Source organism: Gymnodraco acuticeps, unplaced genomic scaffold (assembly GCF_902827175.1).
Source record: "Gymnodraco acuticeps unplaced genomic scaffold, fGymAcu1.1, whole genome shotgun sequence".
In the NCBI taxonomy this organism is placed as follows: Eukaryota; Metazoa; Chordata; class Actinopteri; order Perciformes; family Bathydraconidae; genus Gymnodraco; species Gymnodraco acuticeps.
In genome coordinates, this window is record NW_022992216.1 from 223,347 (window position 1) to 246,361 (window position 23,015).

The 23,015-nt window shown below is 41.0% G+C and overlaps 1 protein-coding gene across 2 annotated transcripts in view; it reads right to left on the reverse strand.

Annotated features, from left to right (window-relative positions):
- LOC117539674 (phosphatidylcholine-sterol acyltransferase-like) overlaps positions 1 to 6,888 on the reverse strand; it is a 69,298-nt gene extending 62,410 nt beyond the window's left edge. For both annotated transcript variants that reach the window (XM_034205934.1, XM_034205933.1), the window contains exon 1: positions 6,590 to 6,888. In XM_034205934.1, coding sequence (XP_034061825.1) covers positions 6,590 to 6,740 — 151 coding nt within the window. In that variant the 5' untranslated portion in view covers positions 6,741 to 6,888. The remainder of the gene's footprint in view (positions 1 to 6,589) is intronic.
- Between the last annotated feature and the right edge of the window lie 16,127 nt (positions 6,889 to 23,015).

Sequence of the window (23,015 nt, forward strand, 5' to 3'; positions counted from 1 at the left end):
AGAGTCTGTCATCTCTCGGTCCTATCCTCCAGGCAATGCGGTACCAGAACTGGGTCAAATTGACCAAAATGTAAACAAAATAAGTTTCAATTCATCCATGGAAAAGGGCTGAAAATGGAAAAAAGTGTCCGAAAATAGTGTCCCATAAGGCGGGTAGAGTCCCCTGACAACTCTCCTCACATTCCTCCAGAGTCGGAAAAAGTCTGAGTTAACTTTTCGGAGAACCATAGAAAAGGGGTGAAAATGGAAAAAAAGTATCCGAAAATAGTGTCTCATAAGGCGGGTAGAGTCCCCTGACAACTCTCCTTACATTCCTCCAGACTCAGAAAAAGTCTGAGTTAACTTTTGGGAGAACCATAGAAACGGGGTGAAAATGGAGAAATTGTATCCGAAAATAGTGTCTCATAATTCCCTGACAACTCCCCTTGCATTCCTCCAGAGACCAGTTCAAAAATGTAAAGTTTAGTAAGAACCATGCTGAGGGGTCTCCATGCAACAATTGTATCCGAGCCAAAGCACTCATGGAGCGGATGCATTCCTCCATGATGTGAAACAGCCGTTTTTTTTCTGAGTCCTCTCAAAAAACGGGTTTCCGATTTCGTGCGGATGGTAGCTTGAAAAACATGAATGCATTTTTTGGACGGAGGAGGGGGGTCTCGATTCCCCTCTCCGTTGTAAGTTGCAACGGGGGAATGCAAAAGTGTCCGGGGCTTCGGCCCAAAGCGCCGAAGGGTTGAGCTTTTTTGAGCCCCTCCTCTGTTGGCACTCTGTCGCCTTGCAAATGATCTCCGGCAGTTCCACCATGATGCAACCTAGCGCCGTGGTGACGGAGAAGGGTGCTCGGCCGCCAAACCGGCACCCTGCTCCGACTCTGTCTCCCCCGTCCGGGGGAGAGAAGGGAGGGGAGAACCGCACGGTGAACCGTGGAGGGAGACGGGGTAGGAGTCGTCCGACTCCTGCCCAGCACTCGGCTCCAGGGACATGCTGCCGTCCACAGGCTCGAAAGCCTGGACGGGCCAATCGTCCTCCTCGGCCGCAGTAGCGAGAGCGTCCGCTCTTCGCTTCCTGTCGGCCGAGGGGAGACGGACACAGTGTGTGCATGCGACCTGTTGGCTGAGAGCCGCGTACGCGTGCTCTGACCCCAGGCAGGATTCGCACATCGTGTGCTAGTCGTAGCTCATAATGTATCCAGAGCCACATGAGGGACAATCTCGTACACAGTTGCTGCTCATGGTTGACTCTGCTCTTAGTGTCTCTGTGCTTCAGTAACGTGGTTTGCTGAAGAAAAGAGGGAGCAGATTGTCGGGCCTCCTTCCTATTTATACCGGAAGGGAGCCCGAGGGTGGGGCCCACCTTGCGGGTGGGCGTGGACTACAAGTGTTTCGCAGGGGTGCGCAGGGGGATTACCCAATAGCGATAGCCTTAGAGGGCGAAGCCATATACGAAATAGAACACACCTGCACACTCACAGGCTCTGGCGCCGTCACATAATACACATAAGTGTTGTGCAAAAATACACAATAGAAAAATTGGTAAAATGCCACCAACAAATTCCCAACAAATTCCATGGTGTCAGTAGGCTCACCCCGGATATACAGGAACATCAAAAAGCATCTAACAATAACCAAGAAGCTCGCCATATCATCCTCTAGGGATTTTTATAGTCTTACTTAGGATCAATGGTCCATTTATCCTTTTTAAGCCCACTCATTAAAATAATCCAATCAATATAATTACTTTTAAACATATAATAATCCAAATAATAAACTTTTGTCCTCTTGACCACGTCCAAAACAAATATGATGAAATTGGAAAACATCAATGAATACTATAAATTGATTGGGTAACAAAGATTAAAATAATTTTGGATCATTCAGGGTTTCAGATTTGTTCTGCTCTGACACGTTTTTTCAAATTGAACAATTGAAAGGTATGAAGGAGGACTCCCTATTTGGTATTTATATTGCAACAAGCTGTTGCAAGTCAACTTTGCCTTAGTTTAAGGGTCACCAGCTGAAAAGTTTGCTGCTGTAGATCCCTGGTCATTGAACTGTTTTTCACCTATACTCTAAAATAGAGAAGCTGTTATATTTGGAAAGAACTAAAGTTAAGACTCAACTTTGGATCCCATAATATGTTGGGATGGTTCATTAAATATATAGAAAAAGTATGTCCAATATTAACTTTGATGCTTTCATAACAGTCCTTCATTTCACAACATAATCTGAAGACCACAGCATCTATACTTCTTTTGAGGAAAGAATATGTAACAGTGGATCTAAAAATAAGTAAAACTGCATATTAAAATGTTTATTTTGACTGAACAGCAGGTTTTCTCTGTGTTTCAACAGTGATTGGCATGGGATTTCTCAACTTTTCCACATGTGGAAACCCTCAAGTCTGGGCTCCTTTGCAGCAGACTGCATGAATCATGTTTGGTTAATGACCTTTTGACTGCAAACAAAGGGTCATTGGCTGTGGGAAAAGAAAAGTTCTGCAGAGAATCCTAAAATAAACAAAACATCTAATTCCTAATAATGGTTGCGTAAACAAATCCTACTGTCTTGAATATAAAATTAGTTTAATTTCTGATATATTATATATTTATACAGTCAATGCATTATTTTATTGTCTTTTGACGTCAGAGCGTCTGCGCTATTGGGTTATTTGGTAGCAATTTGAAGGTTAGTAGTTAATCACACATCAGTCTTAGTTAGAATTCAAACATTGGTACCCTTCACGGTAACAGGTTGTGCGATAGACAATAAGACATGTTGATTGTTATGTGTGTACCTGCCCAGATGGAAATTAGCCTTTAGCCATATTCTGTCATATAGCATATTTTCTCTCTTTGAGATTAAAGTATTGTATGCATTGTCCTTGTTCAATAAAGACTAAGATAAAGAACATGACATATTAAAGTAAAACAAATACATACTATCATCCATCTTATCACAAATATAGATAGGAAAACATGACTTGTCAAAAAGAGCTTTGTTTAACTTTTATCATTTCCAGCCCTTTATAATTGTGCGAGAAAATTGTCCTGAACCTGACTGAAGAGCAGAAGTCAGCAAAATGTCAGTTCTGAATGTAACACCCTTATCTTTTACTGAATTCTTTCCAATATTACATTGTAACTCTTGAATTCTTCCAGAAGGATAACATTATCTGCTGGACTGAAGGGTGCATAGCAGTATGACTCCATTCTTTAGCCCTTTTTTTAAGCTTTAAAAAACGATTCCAAACAAGTCGATTTTTTTCTCAAATTCATAGTATCTCCTTCATTTTCCCTCCTCTCTGACCTTTAAATCTGGATTCCTTCTTCTATTTCTATTACTCTTTACCTCATTTAATCACATCACTTTAGGAGCCCTGCTGTGTTAATCACACTACCCCACTGTTATCTGTCTGGGTCATGTTTTTCATTTGTAACACTAAGGTTTTAATTACATTTTATCCTGTAAAGTATGAGAAAGTCTTCTTGGTTAGACGTCTTAGCTTAAAAAGCCATACGACATTTGATTAGTTTTAAATTTAGCTTGACAAATACACAAAGGTACACAGCTAGGGTCTCCATTAAATTTTGTAAACATGATGATGCTAAAAAAGCAAGGTCTGACCTAAAATTGAAAGAGGGCCAAATTCATGGTCTTCACAAAGCCAGAGAAGTAAAACCCTACAGAGCATGACCACCAGATCAAACTTTGGCCCTTTGAGGCTGAAAATACTTAGTGTGACCTACATAAGCAGGAGACAAACAGACATCTTGGCTGAAGTCGAATAGTCCATTTAGCTTAGGAACCTTCCTAACAGAGTGAAATGACCCGGAAGTCCCCCAGTGGGAGCCATGATAAGTGCCGTTCGAATTCTCTAGATGAAAGGAAAGGAGGTTTCAAACTTCCTTTATAACCTCCTTTAGCTTAGGAACCACTGGACCTCCCTTTATGAAAGGAGAGGTGAAAATGCTGCCCCACAATGCATTGCAGCCACAGCATTTGCTGTCACACAACAGTCGGCCGTTCACGGAAACAACCGATTATGACGGAGAAATTATATCATGAAAGTTACAGTAGGCTACTTATTAAGCTTTTTAAAACGGTAACTTGCCAAAGTGCTTTGTTTTGAACGTTCATCAGTATTATAATCAAAAAGAGAAATATGAACGTTAGTTTTTACTGAAATGATCAAATAAAATCAACATTTCACTGAGCTGTGTGGGGTTTGTTCAACTTTTAAAAGATTTTTGAATGGTGATATACACAGTAGATGTTAAGGACTAACGTTTATAATAACTACATTTGTATTTATTTTAAGATCTTGTTATAGTTCATACAATCATACGTATTGGGATCATTTGTATTCATGTGGACCGGAGGGAGAGGGTGACAAGCATACGTTTCACTTTCCTTTTTTATTTCAATTCCAACTTTGGTCATGAAGAATATGTTTCTCTGTTGTCCACGTTCATAAAGCATAAAACAACAGCATCAGAGCACTGTGCAGAGTCTCTAGATGAGTTTACAGTAGTCCCTCGTTCTTATGAATACATCCATGTTGTAGTCCGCTGTATAGAAAACTGTAGTTTCAATAGTTTCCCCACAGCAGCAGACGCACATTTATTACGTCCGCTGGCGCATCATAAACACGTCGGATAGTGAAAGTGCAGTCGGATTCTCTAAAGTACCGCAGTCTCTTCTCCTAAGTCCTTTTGAATTCTCCTATCCACTATCCCTTAACCCCGTGACGTTTCACTCAAATGTTAAGGAATAGACGATAGGGTTAGACGTTAGGAGCTGATATTTGGATTATCCGACCGCAACCCTTGTCTCTATTCCAACCCGATATCACGGCAAGACGTGAACATGTGACGATTTACCATGCTGGGAGACGTGAAGATGTCACGATTTCGTCCCTTCAAACGTGACAGTTACACGGTATTGTTAACCCATGTTAACCAGTGGAGAAATAACCGGAAATACCAAGCAAATGCTACCCCGACGTAATGATTTATTTTTTAATAGTCACACTCGATTACGCAGATTTTCTTGTTGCCCAGCTGGTCGACACCTCTTTTAGCAGAAACAAAGGCTACATTAATGTATTAAATCGATGTTAATCCGTGCGTGTGGATGTGGAATTAACAGACGTGACGTTGTTCGATTGAGTTGCCAAGCAACAGCTTCGGTTCATGTTAATTTACAAACTCTTCAACTACAACCGTAGAGTGAAATTACTTTCCAATTAGTCTGACAGAAAGGCCATCAACATAGTTATTATCTGTTTACTTAATATTCTTCGTCCATGTGATATTTCCCTGACTCTTTCAATATCATGCATTTCTACTCCACCCCCTAAATTTGTATTATTTCCTTTTTGAGAATAAAATAAAAAAGCAGGTCACATACAGTAAACACAGGGTCAAATGTACAGAGTACAGTATACAGCATCACTGATAGCCTAGACATCAATACACAGACAGTGAGTTAGAGAGAGATAAAGCTGGTATTAACCCCTTGTTTCTTCCACTATCTGAAGAAGAAAAAGAAGGCGACATACTTTCAGTTTGTGCAATGTTTACACGTTTCTATAATTGAATACTTGGTCAAAAGTTTCATAATTTGCCCAGTTATTCAGAAATATGCTAGCAAACACATAACTAAGGGAACACAGTATTTAAACTTGACACAGGTTCTAAATAAAATAAGGCAGGAACCACCTTAGCATGTCTGCTGGTGCATGTTCCCACAGAGGTGGAAGAAGTACTAATTTATTTAAGTAAACGTAGAAATACCAGAGTGTACCAGAGTGTAGGAATACTCTGTTATAAGTAAAAGTCCTGCATTGCAAAAGTTACTCAAGTAAAAGTACCAAAGTGTTAGCATCAAAATATACTTAAATTATCATTAGTAAAAGTTCTCATTTTGCAGATTGGTCCATTTCAGAATAATATATATGATATGTTTTGATTATAATTATTGATGCATTAATGTGTTTATCACAGATAGTTTTAATGACTTTGTATACTGCAGGGTAGCTTGTGAATTTAAGTGTTGATTATATTTCACATTATTAATCCAAATCTGCAAAGTAACTAAAGGTATCAAATAAATGTAATAGAATAAAAGTACACGATTTACCTCTGAAAGTTACTTTATCATAATCAGAATCGGTTGTATTACCAATTAGGTTTACACATACCAGTAATTTGATTTGGTATAAAATGGTGCATATAAAGACACAAAGACAAGAATATGTAAAAAAATAGTACTAATATTAAAGCATTTAAAAAACAATTTTAAGACTATTGTTTCAAATTAAAAATAAATATAATATTTACAAAAAATAATAATATGTGAGAAAGTGAGAGTACAGCTACTGTACGGTAAATATGACAAATACTATATTCACACTGTTCCCATATATTTTCAATGAAATAAGCAACAACTATATGACAAACTTTTAACTGGGCTTTCAGGAGCCCTGTTGATATTAAACCTTGGTCAGGCAGGCAGACATTACATTCTGGATATGCTAATATAAATCAGACATTTAAACATTGACTGCACAGTCCCTTCGCTTGGCTTACCGATAATAAGAGGTGGAGTGCTGTTGCTCGGTATTATGGATTTGGCGTTTGGCGGGAACACGACGTTGATTATCCAGAAACCGGAGGAGTGATGGAGCCCCAGCAGGAAGACGAACAGCAGCCCTGAGCAGAGCCGAGCAGCCGGCCCCATAGTTCCTCAGACTGCGTGTGGGACTGCGCGGTGCTGGGTGTCGGTGTGAGTGTGTGCTGGAGGCGGGGAGCTGTCGGACCAGTGTAAAGGTTACATTCCCTGGACGAGAACATTCCTGTTATGCTTGGCTCTCAAACGCGATGATGAATCAAGCTGTCAGAACACACATAGGCAGCAGGCACAGGGGCAAATACAACGTGTCACATTGCCCTATTGATTCTCCAATCCCACCAATGTATTTACACAATAGAATGTCAATGACTGACCAAGAGAAGACAAGAAATCAATTTGTTTCTACGAAAAATAATTCAATTGTGTTAAGTGTTCCTTTAAAAAGACTTCCAAAGCGACGTACATACTCAATACTGTGGGCAATCGCCACAGGAGCAATTTGGGGTGAAGTCTCTTGCCCAATACTTTTTACTTTAACATGTTGAACCCAATCCCCCCGCCCCCGGGCGGAAAAACGCATCATCTGCAGGAAACAGCTGAGGGCTTCTTAGTATTTAATAAACTATGAATTTATCCATGTAATGGGAAGAAACTCAGCTAACTGATCTTTTTTTTTTTTTTTTGCAAAAAAACCCACAAAGCTAATGCTGAGCCTCTGAATTAGCTAACGGCGGTTGCACAGAAACTCACTCATAACCAGTAGCGTGGCGTGGGGAAAAAATACGTCCTTTCTTTTGGGTCGGGGGTGTGGTGGTCAATGCAATAACGTAACCAGATGAGTGATTACAGCACCCGGTATTATTTTACACACATTTGTATCATACAGATGCAGGACTTACACACGCCTGTTATCTAACCGACAGGTCCGCACGCACTCTCCAGACAAAACTCTAATAAGCATTCATTCACAAACTAAATCAGGAGACCTTTAACGTTTTACGTCCGATTCGCTCCTTTTTTCCTCGCTGTACACAGCTCCAGTTTGGGCATTGGCCTGTCATCAGATTGTATTTGTTATTGCTGCTGTAGCGGAAGTTTAGTACAATTATTTTTGATTAAATACTCAAAATCTCCACCCTCCATAATTGCACTTGCTTCAGTTGCTTGCTTTCTAACGGCGGTGAGAGTGGTGCAGTGACGCTATCTATCTTCTATCGATTAGATTTATGATTCGAAAATTAGAAAAGTAGGGTAGACATGTGGATATTATCCGACTGAACAAAACGTGCATTTATCAAACAGGTTCGTTTTCCACAGACCTTATTTGGAGCTATTTTCCAAAATCCTATGGAGAAATCCCATTGCTTTTTTGTCGAGGGAAACCGGGCGCAGCTTACTTCCGGGTTTTAGGTACGCGTCACTGCAACACTAAATTGATGCGATTTGATTGGATTGTGAGGCAAGGGAAGCCAGCCGCCTCTGGCTTCCCTTGGCCAGAGCCCTAGAGATACTAGGGCTCTGCACTTGGCATGGCCCTGACTAATCACAGGTTGGCAGGGGCATGACGTGAGCCTTGTCTGATTGGTCAATCCCTCCATTTTTTTTCACCAAGGGAAGCCAATTTCGGCTGGCCTCCTCTCGCAACAGTGAGTGCAATCTACTGTTTCACCTAACATCTAGAGGGGCGCTGTTTCACTCTTTGTAAAATACTCAATGAGAATGGGGGAGAGACGGGCCGGCAGCAACACACAGCAAAGAATTTCCGAAACTAAACTAAGTGTTTTTATTTATTTATTAAAATTATAACTACAATCCGAAAAAACAGGGGAAGCCTGGCTTCCTTTGGCCTCCAGGAGAAAACGCCACTGCTCATAACACCCTTATTACTTATTGTAACTGCACATCCAACATATCGATTAGCATCGTGAGAAGACACAGAATCGATGGGTATATATATCATCATACATGACAACTCGTGACATAATAAACAAAAACAGACATAACACGTGGCGCTAGGTAGCAAAAACGGCACTATGTCTTAACTTTGTTGTTGTCTGATCAAAAGTTATCTTCAATGTCTTTAAAATGATAAAAACGCTGCTGAAGGTTAATCCATAGGTTAATCCAATGTGTCTGTGTCACTTGAAAATTATTTCTGATAATCCATAAGCAATAAACCTATACTTTTCAGATTTCAGAGCGCGGACAGGTTTCGATTTGAGGAAACTGCATGCGCAAAGCCCCCACTTTGTTTTGGTAACGTTGGTGTGTATGTGGAGATTCCCCTTCGATTCTATTGGCTCTAACGGTTAAAAAGATATGTCAATCACCAAAATCGACCAATGGGTTCCAGAGAAACGGCAAAAACGCCCATTTCCACCCAAATCACCCCAGAGGTGGAGTTTATTTAGCTAAACCTCTCTAAAAAGGTAAAATGTCACTTGTTTTGCATCAATCTTGATACAGGGTACTTATTATATGTTGTACTTTGGATTGCTAAAGCTTTTAGTCTACCATCCCATCATTCAAGGGTGGTTTTCACTATAAGTAAAAAAGAATTTTTGGACAGACACTATAATTTATAGTTGTTTACTATGTTCAGTCTGAATTTTCTTTAAAATAAAAAACATCTATATTGATTCTGACTTTTCTACATCCAACTCACAGGTTTATCATTACTTTAAGAAAAAAGATTATTAATTGTCCCCTTTTAGAAGTGAAGATGTGATCATTTGTTTTGGGAATATCATTTTCGAGCCTGAGACCTGCAGGGATGGGGTTCAACAGGTTAATACATTTTGGAGGCAATTCTGACTTTTTAAACCACTACATTTATTTTCCAAATGTTGTTACTACGTTGTCACGATGTATTTATAATAGAGAATATAGATTAACTAATACATTATTATGTATTATTATGGGTCAAGTTACCCAGCAGTATATCACGTAATTGTTATAATCCCCCCTTTACCAAGTGCAACAAATGCATACAAAATTATAGTACAAAAAAATACAATATTTTGTATTATTTTTTACTTTTTGTACCAAAGTATATTTTGATGCCATTACTTTTGTACTTTTACTTGAGTATACCATTTTGAATGTAGGACATTTTTACTTTCAACAGAGTACATAACACTGTAGTATTTTTGTGTTATGTTCACATTTCACACCCTTTGGTAATGTTTGGTTCAAATTGACCCGGAACATATTTCAGGGTTTAAAAAAAATACAGAACTAAATTCAACATGCACAATTCCTTATATATATATTGTCTTTAATCATTCCCCAACAATATAAGTGAAATATGTGAATACGTTTTTGAAAATACTCTTTGCTAGATCAAATGTAACAATGGAAGTGTCCATCGTTTTTTGTGATAAAAATGTAATTTATGTTAAAAACAAATACACTGTAATAAAAACTAGTTTACATTTTGCTCATGCTTTTCTAGGACAAATGTAAATGAAACATTTTTTCATTAATGTTTATTATTTTAATCTGTCATATAATAAACAAAGCCGTGAAGGAAATAAAGCAATTTAACAGCAATTGAAACACAAGAACACATATCCAAAAGTATTTGGCTGTGAAATATACATAAATATGCTGCTGTGGGGGTCTTCTTGCAACTAATGGAATTCCACTCACTCTCATCCATTATTAGCTCCAAGGCTCTCTAAGCAGAATATCTTTTGGCCATTTTGCTGGTAAATAATTGTAGTTTTGCACTATACAATGTGAGGTTATGTCTCTGGCTGCGTCTCAGGCACATTCTGATGATGTCATCCGCATGAATTGAAACATGACTTTGTTATTATACAAATATGCTCAACACTCCCACTCAAAGACATGTTGATAACTCTCTACAGTGGTACACAGAATCCAAATAAACAAAACAAAAGCTTCTCTAGCAGTGTTCAATTTGTATACCTGCAATTTACATTACTCTCCAAACAAATACCCTTTGAACTTGTCAAATGTTGCCATGTCAACGGCTTGGTTAAGACATCAGCTACCATGTCTGCAGTAGGACAATATGTAATAGATATCTTCCTCTCAGCATGTGCAGATCGTACAAAATGGTATTTGATGTCTACATGCTTGCTTCTATGTCTGGATACAGGGTTTTTGGATAGAGCCATTGCTCTCTGGTTGTCCTCATATCTTCACTGGTACATGTGGGCTATTACGGTCTACCCCTTTTAATAAATGTACAAGGTACATGCTCTCTTGAGTAGTAGCCGCTAATGCCATGTACTCTGCCTCACAGGTCGATAGGGCCACTGTTGGCTGCTTCCTGCTTTTCCAGGATATAACTGGACCATTTTCAGTTAAGCTGAAACAATATCCAGTTGTGCTTCTCCTATCATTTTGATCGGCTGCCCAATCAGCATCACTGTATCCCTCAAGCTTTAGGCTTTAGTAGTGATTGATTGATTGATTGATTGATTGATTGATTGATTGATTGAAAAGTTTATTAACAGCTTGTATATTGGGTACAGTACAGTACAGCTCAAAACATACAATTGTTAAGGGGATGCAGACCAGAGAAAGACTTTCGTCTTGTTTACATCAGGGTCCCCCATTTCCAATTCATCATATCATTTAAGACATATAAGACATATTTGACATACAGATGGCTTATTTACAATTTACATACAGGTGGTTTTTTACATACAGATTGCTTATTTACAATTTTCATTTTAGATTTCGTTCTAATACATCCTAACCGGACATTTAAGACATACCAAGTCTACAGATATACAGTTAGTAACAGAGAATAAAATGCGAGTATATACATAGATGGGGGGGGGGGGGGGGGGGGGGAAGCTGTCCATTGAACGACAGGTTGAGATTTGTACCATTACCGGGGCCAGTTTTGCAATGCTCTCCCCCGAAGGTGCTCTTTAAGAGAGGTATAGTAGTACCCTTTAGATACCTCAACAGTTGTTTTGCTGCAGCCCAATGTTGTTGTTTTGGTTCTGCTAAGTGTTGTGATAGTTTACTCACAATCCAGCTCAGATCAGGGGGGTATACTACGAAGCAGGATTTTCGCTTAGCCGGCTAAATTCAGGGAAAACTCCGGCTTTCCGGTCCTACGAAGCTGGTTCTCTTTTTAGCAGGCTAGATCTCCATGGTAACTTGTGCTTAGCGGCTAACCTGGTCTGGACCAGGTTAGGTTGCAGGCTAAGAGCTCAACTCAGTGAAAGCACTGCCTGCTGACCAATCAGAGCTCAGTGTGCGGAGTTTAAAGCGATCAAGTCATATTACAGGAGAAAGGAAATACAGAAAAGCTGCCGTTGCAGGAAAGACGGCCGGCAAAAATCACCGACTGTGTGAACGTGAACATTAATAGAATATCACCTCCCATCTTCAGAGCAATCTGACTATTATAACATTAGCGTTAAGAAAGCTTAATTAAATATCTGCCACAACATAAGTAACCGGATCAGAGTAACATTAAGTACAGTCTGCGGCATATCACATCATAATGTATCATATATTTCCTTATCTGAGTCAGCTGAGCCGTATCTGGCCGTGCAACACTCACAGTGTCACATACTGTATGCAGAAGTATTATTTTAAGCAACACATTAAGTTGACGAAACACTCGAGACAAATGTAATTAAAGTCAGATCCACTCCTGTCTTAGACGGGGCAGTGATATCATAAACCTGTTAATGTATGTATTCAAACACTTTTTCTTTTACCAGCTGTATTCACCTTGCAGGTGCAGCTATGTGGCTTTTATCCTGGTTAAAGTGTTTATGTCATGGATGTTTAAAGTTTAACTTCTTCATATGTCTAATATTATAGTTGACTTTTCATTCAGGAAGTATGACGCTGCGCTGTCAGTACGCTTCTGCATGTTTGTGATTGGTCGAATGCTCCAGATACCACCCCTTTCATGTGAACGCGCACCTAACTAGATAGGACACGGCTGGCTTGAGCGATCCACTTGATAACCCGCGTCGTAGTACCGTTTAGCGAGAGCGCGTATGTTTTGGATTAGGCCAACCGGCTAACTCAAACATATCCAGGTTAGGTTGAACCAGCTTCGTAGTACAGGCCCCAGGTCTAGTACATGTCATAATGTATATCAAGCTACCTACTATCTCTCTGTATCCTGTTGAATCGATAACTTCACCCTCAGTGTCAAAATGTAACTTTTGCTCGCATGGAGTTGACCTTGGTTTGCACTCTGACATGCCAAACCTCTTTAGCATCTTTGCTATGTGTCTCTTTTGGCTCATTTTGATCTCCCCCTCACTCTGTGTAAAGTCGATACCTAGGAAGTGTTTAAGTTCACCCAAATCTTTCATTTTAAACTTCCTCTTCAACATCTCTTTGACATCACTGAGTGAGCCGTTGTTATTGGCCGCTATAAGTAGGTCATCTACCCATATCAACAGAATAACTCTTTCTTTCTCAGACTCTTGTCTGTAGACACAATGATCAGCATCATTTTGCACAAACCCATTCTCTGTAAGATGATCATGCAGTAACTTGTTCCAGTTTCGCCCGGATTGCTTTAAACCAGTGGTCACCAAACTTTTTAAGGCCAAGATCACCGACCTCGGCCTAGGTGAAAGGCGAGATCTACCTATTGCAGAATTGAGTGATAAAGACGGCCCAGACAGTGCTTCCAATTTGAGGCCTTTTATATAGGCTAATTGCATCTGAATTACTGTTACAATGAAGGCTCCATAATCAGCTCACGGCATATAGGCAGGGGTAAAGTGCTATTTTTTATGAGTGGGGGGCGGACCTCACCTCCTCTAGGGGAGGAGACAAAACCGTTCTAAACACTCAGAGAGTCCTTTGCTCACCTGAGCCCCTCAGTCTGACAGGAGAGGACTCTCCTCCAGCTTGTTGTGGAACAAACAGCTCCTTATGTCCGTTAGTGCAGCTAGCTAACCAGATGCTAACATCACCGCGAGCACCTCTCTCTCCCCCTCTCTCTCTCTCCCCCTCTCTCTCTCTCCCCCCTCTCTCTCTCTCCCCCTCCTCTCTCTCTCTCCTCTCTTCTCTCTCTCTCTCTCTCTCTCTCTCTCTCTCTCTCTCTCTCTCTCTCTCTCTCTCTCTCTCTCTCATCTCTGGTGGATGATAGGTTTACATCTAAAAACGTATTTTTCAAACATTATTATTTTTATTTTATTTTTATTTCTTTTGTTACTTTTTTTTTTAACGGTCCGCGATCTACCAGCATCACACTCACGATCGACCGGTCGATCGCGATCGACTGGTTGGTGACCACTGCTTTAAACCATACAATGACTTGTTGAGTTTGCACACTAAGTGTTCCCCTGTTTTAGATATTGCCTCAAAACCTTCGGGCTGTTCCATATATAACTCACAGTCTATTGGTGCATGGAGATAAGCTGTCTTCACATCCATTTGGTGTAGGATAAGATCCTCCTGTATAGCCACCTGCATCAATGTACGTACAGAAGTCAAAAAATCTCAGATCCATCTGGGCTTTCCTTTACTGCATATACCCAACGACCTCCCACTGCTTGCTTGCCCTTTGGCAGTGTGGTCAGACTGAAGGTCTCATTCTCTGTTAAAGAGTTTATCTCCTCTTTCATTGCATCAGCCCACATTTTTGATTTCTTAGAGCCTGCATGTATGTTTTGGGTATGTCACAAGCAACCCTGTAGAAATAATCTACATTTTCACCTTCATCATTACAATCAGCCTTACACTGATACCCCATTAAATATTCTGGAGCGTTTCTTTGTCTAGTTGGATAGCGTCGTGCACTCTCTCCCTGTTCTCTTTGAGTACCATCTGTCTGGATCTGACTAGCCTCAATATTCTCCTCACTATAGAACTCTACACCCACATTAGGCTCTCTCTGATTCTGGTTCACCATTTTTGTCCCTGCTGGTGTTGTGGGAATAGTTTCTCTATAAGTGTCAAAATCCATATTATGATTTGTCTGAGTCTGACTATCTGCACTACTCTTTGTGATACATTTTACCAGCCTATGTTTCAGGACTTTCCCTGTCTCAGGATAAAATACTTGGAATGCTGGGCTATATTTGTCGTATCCTACAAAAATACCCTTTGCACATCTAGAATCTAGCTTCTTCTTATCCTGTTTATACCCGTAGCGTTAAGAGCCAAATATTTTCATGTTCGACAAGTTGGGTGTTTTGCCAGTAAGAACACGCTATGGTGTCTGCTCTAGATGCTTACAGTAACACCTGTTAAGTATCTGTGCTGCTGTCTGTACAGCATATGTCCATAACTGCTTTGGGAGGTTACTCTCTAATAGCATGCATCGTGACATCACAAATAAGGTCCTCCAACCTCTCTCAGCAGTACCGTTCTGGTGAGGTGAGTATGGGGCACTTGTCTCGTGCCTTATCCCTTTCGTCCTAAGTAAAGTTTGAAACTCATGCTCAGTGAATTCAGTACCGTTGTCAGATCTTATGCACTTAATGTGTCAGGATTCTTATGTTATGTCACGTTTGTAGTTTTGTATGTCTGGTTATGGGTATGTTCCTCCTTGTATATTGTCTGGTCCTTCTTCCTGTGTTTTTCCTCCTGTCGTTAGTTTCCCTGGTGTGTCTAGTTGTCTGATTGTGTTCACCTGTCGCCCTTGTGTTTCTCCTCCCCTGCCCGGCTGTTTCTCGTCTTGTGATTACCCCTCCCTGTATTTAGTCTGGTATCGTCCTGTGTTCAGTGTTGGTTCGTCTTTTGTTTGTGATTTTATTTATCCTTGAAATAAAGGCATTTTTCAGCGTTATCTGCATTTGGGTCCTGCTTGCTTCACTCACCGTAACAGTACGAACCAACCAGATATGGGCCCAGCAGATCCTTTTGAGCAGGCATTATTGGATTTTTCCTTTTTTTTGGCTAACTGCTCTGATCGATGGAGGGGAGCGTCCGGGGTTCAGCTGCGAGAGGCTGCTCTGGCAGAGGTGCGCCAGATGACTATGGAGAAACCAGGCTTGGTGAAATTCCTACCTGGCTGGATTTTGGATTTCCTCTCGGTTTGTTTTCCCCTGCTTGCTGGCCCCGGGCATGCTGGCTCCCTGCCTCCCAATTCCCATTATGACACCACACGCATCGGTGTGTTCCGTTTGGAGTCAACCCTTGCTTCTGCCCTAGTTCCTGCTCCTGTCCAGGAGCCGTTCTCTGGAACTCGTTTGGCTTTTGGAGGTCCACGTAGCCTCCAAACAGCTCCTAAAAGAAGGAGTCGCAGGTCTAGGCTAGCAGCCCGAGCAACTCCCCTCCTCGACTCCTATCCTCGAGACTTAGTCCCGCCCACAGGAGATGCGAGCGGAGGAGTCGAGGAGGGGAACCGAAGAGAGAGGAGGGGAAGAAGCAGGCGGAGAAATGAGAACTCCTCTCCTCTCAGCGGTCATTTTAAAGAGACGCCCATTAATGATGACAGGAGGCACAGCAGCCCTCTGTCTGATGGACAGATGTGTTCATGACGACTTATATATTTACTTTTAATTCATTCACAGTGCGGTATAATGAGACAATAACAGGCTACAGATGCGGACACACACACACACACACATATATATGTATATATTTATATAAATATATACAATTTCAGAATCAAACAGAGCACTCTCATAATAACGTAACACTACCAGAGACTGGATATATCCCCCCCGCCCCCCCCTCTCCCCTCTGGTCGCTACAATGAGGGAAATAAATTACGGGCCAAAAGTTTTATTTACAAGTATTAAAAGTAAGCAGAGGACACCAAACCAACTGAGACCTGTCTGTCCGCTGCATCTACGCACACACTGTACCACACACACCTACAGCACACACACGCACCTACGACTTTTCTTTTTGTCGCTGCTTTTAATTGAACTATTCATATCTTAGACTGCACTGTAACTTTGATCCATGTACTTTTTTCTTTTAATGTTTAATTTATTAGCTTTTCTTTTTAATGACTGATTTTAAATGCCATTTTCTTAATCTCTTTCATTTTTTGTAAAGCACTTTGAATTGCCTTGTGTTGAAAAGTGCTATATAAATAAACTTGCCTTGCCTTGCCTTACAGGTCCTAAAACAGGCTACAGCCATTGTGTATTTTATTATGTGAAGCACTAAATGGTTTTAGAAAAATATCGACTCTTTGTTTGTAGATATCTACTAAACTAAAGCAAATAAAGAGAGTAGGCCTGTTATACTGAGTGATATATTATACACACTGCTCTGCTTTCTGCATGGACCTCACAGCTGTTCTCACTGTAAACATCGCGTCGCGATGAAAGCAGTTACTAAAATAATATCCAGGGGATGCATGCAGAGCTGTCATTGGCTGAGATAAGTCCGGCCGTGCGTCACGACTCTTTGAAACATCTCTGTTCCCGGAAATGGAGCCGTGGAGGACCGTGGAGGACCCATCAGTGTATCCTCGGTTATAGCTCCTCCAGAGAGCCTCCTCGACGCTCGATCCTCGAAGTGCATTTAGAGAAATTAGATGTCCTTCAACATGGCGCGCTGAAATTCATTTCCGGGTCACTACCGGAGCACCGAGGAGTCGAGGAGGGGGATTTGATGAAATGAGAAAGGGCCTGAGATGAACCTGAGTCGGTTTGGTTCTACCAGAAACCAATAAACTCCTCTATGCTCACAAGAAGCCTCCCGTGAGTTACTACAGCATCATTTCTGTAAATGCAGCGTTTTTCTGTTGTATTTGTTTTCAGGGTTTGTTTGTTTTTCACTTCATTATTTGCAGAGGCCTGTACTACGAAGCTGGTTCAACCTAACCTGGATATGTTTGAGTTACGGCCCCTACACACGGCGGCGTGTGTTGCCGCTTCAACGCTTCTGCCCATTCACTTTGAATGGGGTGACGTCACGATTCGCCGAACTGCATTGTGGGAGCAAAGCGTAGCTTCTCTCGCGGTGCTCGCTGCAAAAGTAGAGCAATGTTCTACTTTTGCCGCCTCGACGGAGGCGTCAGCCAATCAAATCCCGCGTATGCAAATCTGACATTACAAGCGCTAGCCAATCAAACCGCATGTATGTTGGGAGAGCCAGACCGCAGTTATTTCCCATATGTCAAAAAATGGAGGAGAAAATTATCGTGGCGGTACTATATGACCACCAGTCCCTCTTTACATACAGGGATACAAACCGGAGGAGCCAGGCATGGGGGGAGGTGGCAGAGACAGTGGGTGAAACTGGTAGGTTTTCACCTGTTTGGGGAGTTTATATCCAGTGTACTTCGTTTGAATGGACAGCTAGCAAGCATAGACAGTATATTTAGCCAGCATGGATGTAGCATGAATGCTTTGCTTTGTATGTCCGGGGCGGGACATTCATGTGATTGGTTGTTGGTCGCGTTGTTCGTAAAAAATCCCCAAGCTTCAGACACGCCCACCGCCAAGCGGTAACGCACGCCGCCGTGTGTAGGGGCCGTTACGGTACGTCCACACAGCTGCTTTAGACGAATCTTCCACCGCTTCCAACGCTTCTCTTCCCATTGACTTTGAATGGGGATGACGTCACTTTGCCTCGCTTTTCGCCAAACTGCATTGTGGGGGAGCGAAGCGAAGATTTCCAGGATTCAAAAGTTGAGCAATGTTCAACTTTTGAAGCTGAGCTGGAAGCGTCAGCCAATCAAATCACGTTTATGCAAATCTGACAGTAGAAGCGCTAGCCAATCAAACCGCGTGTAAGCAGGGAGAACCAGACCGCAGTTAATTTCCTCATATTCCAAACGATAAATTACGGTAGCAAATCACCCGGTTCTTTGCGAACAGAACTATTTACGGGATACAAACCGGAGGAACCAGGCATGGAGGGAGGTGGCAGAGACAGTGGGTGAAACTGGTAGGTTTTCGCCTGTTTGGGGAGTTTATATATATATATATATTGCTCGCATAAAATCCCCGGGTTTTTTGCTTTGTATGTCGGGGGCGGGAGATTCATGTGATTGGTTGTTGGTTGCGTTGCTCGCAAAAAATCCCCAAGCTTTCAGACACGCCCAGCTCCAAGATTTTCAAGATTTTTGAAAAGCTGCTGTGTGGACGTACCGTTAGCCGGTTGGCCTAATCCAAAACATACGCGCTCTCGCTAAACTATACTACGACGCGGGTTATCAAGTGGATCGCTCAAACCAGCCGTGTCCTATCTTGTTAGGTGCGCCTTCACATGAAAGGGGTGGTATTTGGAGCATTCGACCAATCACAAACATGGAGAAGTGTACTGACAGCGCAGCGTCATACTTCCTGAATGAAAAGTCAACTTTAATATTAGACATATGAAGAAGTTAAACTTTAAACATCCATGACTTAAACACTTTATCCAGGATAAAAGCCACATAGCTGCACCTGCAAGGTGAATACAGCTGGTAAGTGCTTGTATTCGTACATTAACAGGTTTATGATATCACTGCCCCGTCTAAAACACGATCTGACTTTAATTACATTTGTCTCGAGTGTTTCGTCAACTTAATGTGTTGCTTAAAATAATACTTCTGCATACAGTATGTGACACTGTGAGTGTTGCACGGCCAGATACGGCTCAGCTGACTCAGATAAGGAAATATATGATACATTATGAAGTGATATGCCGCGGACTGTAGGCTACTTAATGTTACTTTGATCCGGTTACTTATGTTGTGGCAGATATTTAAGAAAGCTTTCTTAACGCTAATGTTATAATAGTCAGATTGCTCTGAAGATGGGAGGTGATATTCTATTAATGTTCACGTTCACACAGTCGGTGATTTTTGCCGGTGTTGCAGTATAATTTGAGTCATGACAACTGCCGATATTCTATTATTTTCGTCATAGGAATCCGGGGCGTGTACATTGAGGACCCATTGTTGACTTACCATGTCGATCGCCTCGTTTGTCGTTTACGTTCATCTTTTGCTATATCTGCCTTCCTAAGATCACTTTGATGCACATTCAGTACTCGTATGTGAGGTTGTGGGTGAGAGGTGGATATCGTGAGCTTACAGGGAGGTATCGAACATTGACTGTGTGGATGCCTGTTCAAAATATTGCAAACTTGAATAAATCATTTAAATTATATATTTGTGTCCGACTTTCATTTGTACATCGTTCTTAATGTGATCTATAGTAGCTTTGATAGCTGTCAATACCTTCAGATAGCCTAAAAGTAAAACACAAGTCGTTTATTCACAGCCCGAACGCTCATCGAGATGACTGGATCACTCATGACAAGTTGTGATCAGCTCCGATTAAATTGTGATATAAATGCTGTAGCTATTCTCCAGGGAGCACGTTTTTTTTATGAAATACCTGTATCCCTCTCATCACAACAAGACTCTACACTGTGCAGGAAAAACAATTGCATAGGCTACATGAAAATAACCTTGAGACATGGGAATGAATCACACAAACTATCTTCCGTGGCTATACTGATATGTCACAGTAACGGTCAACCACAGAAACGTAAGTCCAGCGGGGCACAAGTTGAATACATATAAAACATTTGTACATCGTTCTTAATGTGATGTATAGTAGCTTTGATAGCTGTCCATACCTTCAGACAGCCTAAAAGTAAAACACAAGTTGTTTATTCACAGCCCGAAAGCAGCATCGAGATGACTGGATCATCTGCAGTGTTGGGCAAGTTACTTCCAAAATGTAATACAGTACATTACTTATTACTGTCTTTTTTAAGTAATAGGCTACGTTACATTACAATATTACTGTCTCTGAAATGTAATGACTTACACTTTTATATTAGCCTACTTTTGATCACAAATACATGGATCCTGAGATTGAAGCTCAAGCCGGTGACCAGTGAGATTGTTCTAACAATTTCCAATAAATGTTATTCTGAATCATAACTATCACTGTTGTCTTTCCATATAAATGAAGCCAAAAATATGTCAAGCTGGCGCTTAGCCCTCCAAAAAGTGCATGGTTGCAACTTAGACAGTTAAGCATTTTATATCAGTGGGTCCTCATGGTGCAACACGGAAGGCAGACAGAATTGCTTAGACACAGGTGTCACATGAACTTTAAATGTTCTGGAAAGTTCCTTATACAGCTTTAGCCTGACACACACTGAACAGTCTGGTGGGGTATGGTCCTTGTCATTTGCTTTTGTGTTCCCATAACAACATGTCCAAGATGTCCATGTGCCAGGCTAACACATGTGACAGAACTAGCTACATTTGGAAAGGTTTTTTGTTGCTAAAGTTAACATTCAAGCCATTTAAGAATAAAAATGCTTACATGACATGTCATTTGTTAAACATTAAGCTGTCTTCGGCTCTTTTCTGATTCTGATTACATATAACCTGTTGTAGAAACATTTATTGATGAAATTGATATGAAACAAATGCCATAAATATTGCTGTGACACTGATGTCACATCGGGACATTAACCCTAAACATTCACAGTAAACCCGGCGTGACATATGCACAATTACAAATATGTTTATGATCTGCTCAGTTAATTTAGCTGATTCAATTATATTTAGTTAACATATTCTTTATTATTCAATTCAAAGTATGTTCAAACAAATATAAACCAAAAAATCATCCTCATTAATGAAGTTATAAATAAGAGTTACTTTACCATTGAAGCCCAATGTGACACATATGTCACATTTCAGATATTTGACACTAGGGGGGGTTACTTGTCAGAAATGTGTAGGTGGTCTATTTAGTCTAAATGACGTTCCCCTTAATTTCCCCAAAAGTAGAAATGGGTCCGGGTTCTTATGGGTTAAACGTATAGGATTAAAGGCATAATAGAACTACTGTATTATATGTATTCAACGTGTGCCCCGCTGGACTTACTTTTCTGTAGTTTACCGTTACTGTGACATATCAGTATAGCCACGGAAGATAGTTTGTGTGTTTCATTCCCATGCATCAAGGTTATTTTCAAGTATGTAATTGTTTTTCCTGCACAGTGTAGAGTATTGTTGTGATGAGAGGGATACATGTATTTCATTAAAAAAACGTGCTCCCTGGAGAATAGCTACAGCATTTATATCACAATTTAATCGGAGCTGATCACAACTTGTCATGAGTGATCCAGTCATGTCGATGAGCGTTCGGGCTGTGAATAAACAACTTGTGTTTTACTTTTAGGCTGTCTGAAGATATGGACAGCTATCAGAGCTACTATACATCACATTAAGAACGATGTACAAATGAAAGTCGGACACAAATATATAATTTAAATGATTTATTCAAGTTTGCAATATTTTGAACAGGCATCCACACAGTCAATGTTCGATACCTCCCTGTAAGCGTCACGATATCCACCTCTCACCCACAACCTCACATACGAGTACTGAATGTGCATCAAAGTGATCTTAGGAAGGCAGATATAGCAAAAGATGAACGTAAACGACAAACGAGGCGATCAACATGGTAAGTCAACAATGGGTCCTCAATGTACACGCCCCGGATTCCTATGACGAAAATAATAGAATGTCGCCAGTTGTCATGACTCAAGTTATACTGCAACACCGGCCGTCTTTCCTGCAACGGCAGATTTTCTGTATTTCCTTTCTCCTGTAATATGACTTGATCGCTTTAAACTCCGCACACTGAGCTCTGATTGGTCAGTATGCAGTGCTTTCACTGAGTTGAGCTCTTAGCCTGCAACCTAACCTGGGGGGTATACTACGAGTCTAGTTCAACCTATCCTGGATATGTTTTGAGTTATCCGGTTGACTTAATCCAAAACAAAGCCGCTCTCGCTAAACTGTCCTACAACGCTGGCTATCAACTCGTTCGCTCAAGCCAGCCGTGTCGGGACCAGGGGGGTATACTACGAAGCAGGATTTTCGTTTAGCAAGATAACTTCTGGGATTTCCAGTACTACGAAGCTGGTTCACTTTTTAGCGGGCTAGATCTCCATGGTGACTTATCCTGGAACCTAGTCTGTGCTCCGAAGCAGGATAGGTTCCAGGATAAGAGATCAACTCAGCGAAAGCACCACGCCTGCTGACCAATCAGAGCTCAGTGTGCGGAGGAAATACAGTTTAAACTGCCGTTGCAGGAAAGACGGCCGGCCAAAATCACCGACTGTGTGAACGTGAAAATGAATAACATCACCTCCCATCTTCAGAGCAATCTGACTATTATAACTATTAGTCTATGTTAAGAAAGCTTAATTAAATATCTGCCACAACATAAGTAACCGGATCAAAGTAACATTACGTAGCCTACAGTCAGCGGCACTGTGAGTGCAGACGTCGATGTGTCCCATTATCATTCATATCACATCATAATGTATCATATATTTCCTTATCTGAGTCAGCTGAGCCGTATCTGGCTGTGCAACACTCACAGTATCACATACTGTATGCAGAAGTATTATTTTAAGCAACACATTAAGTTGACGAAACACTCGAGTCAAATTAATGTCAGATCCACTCGTGTTTTAGAC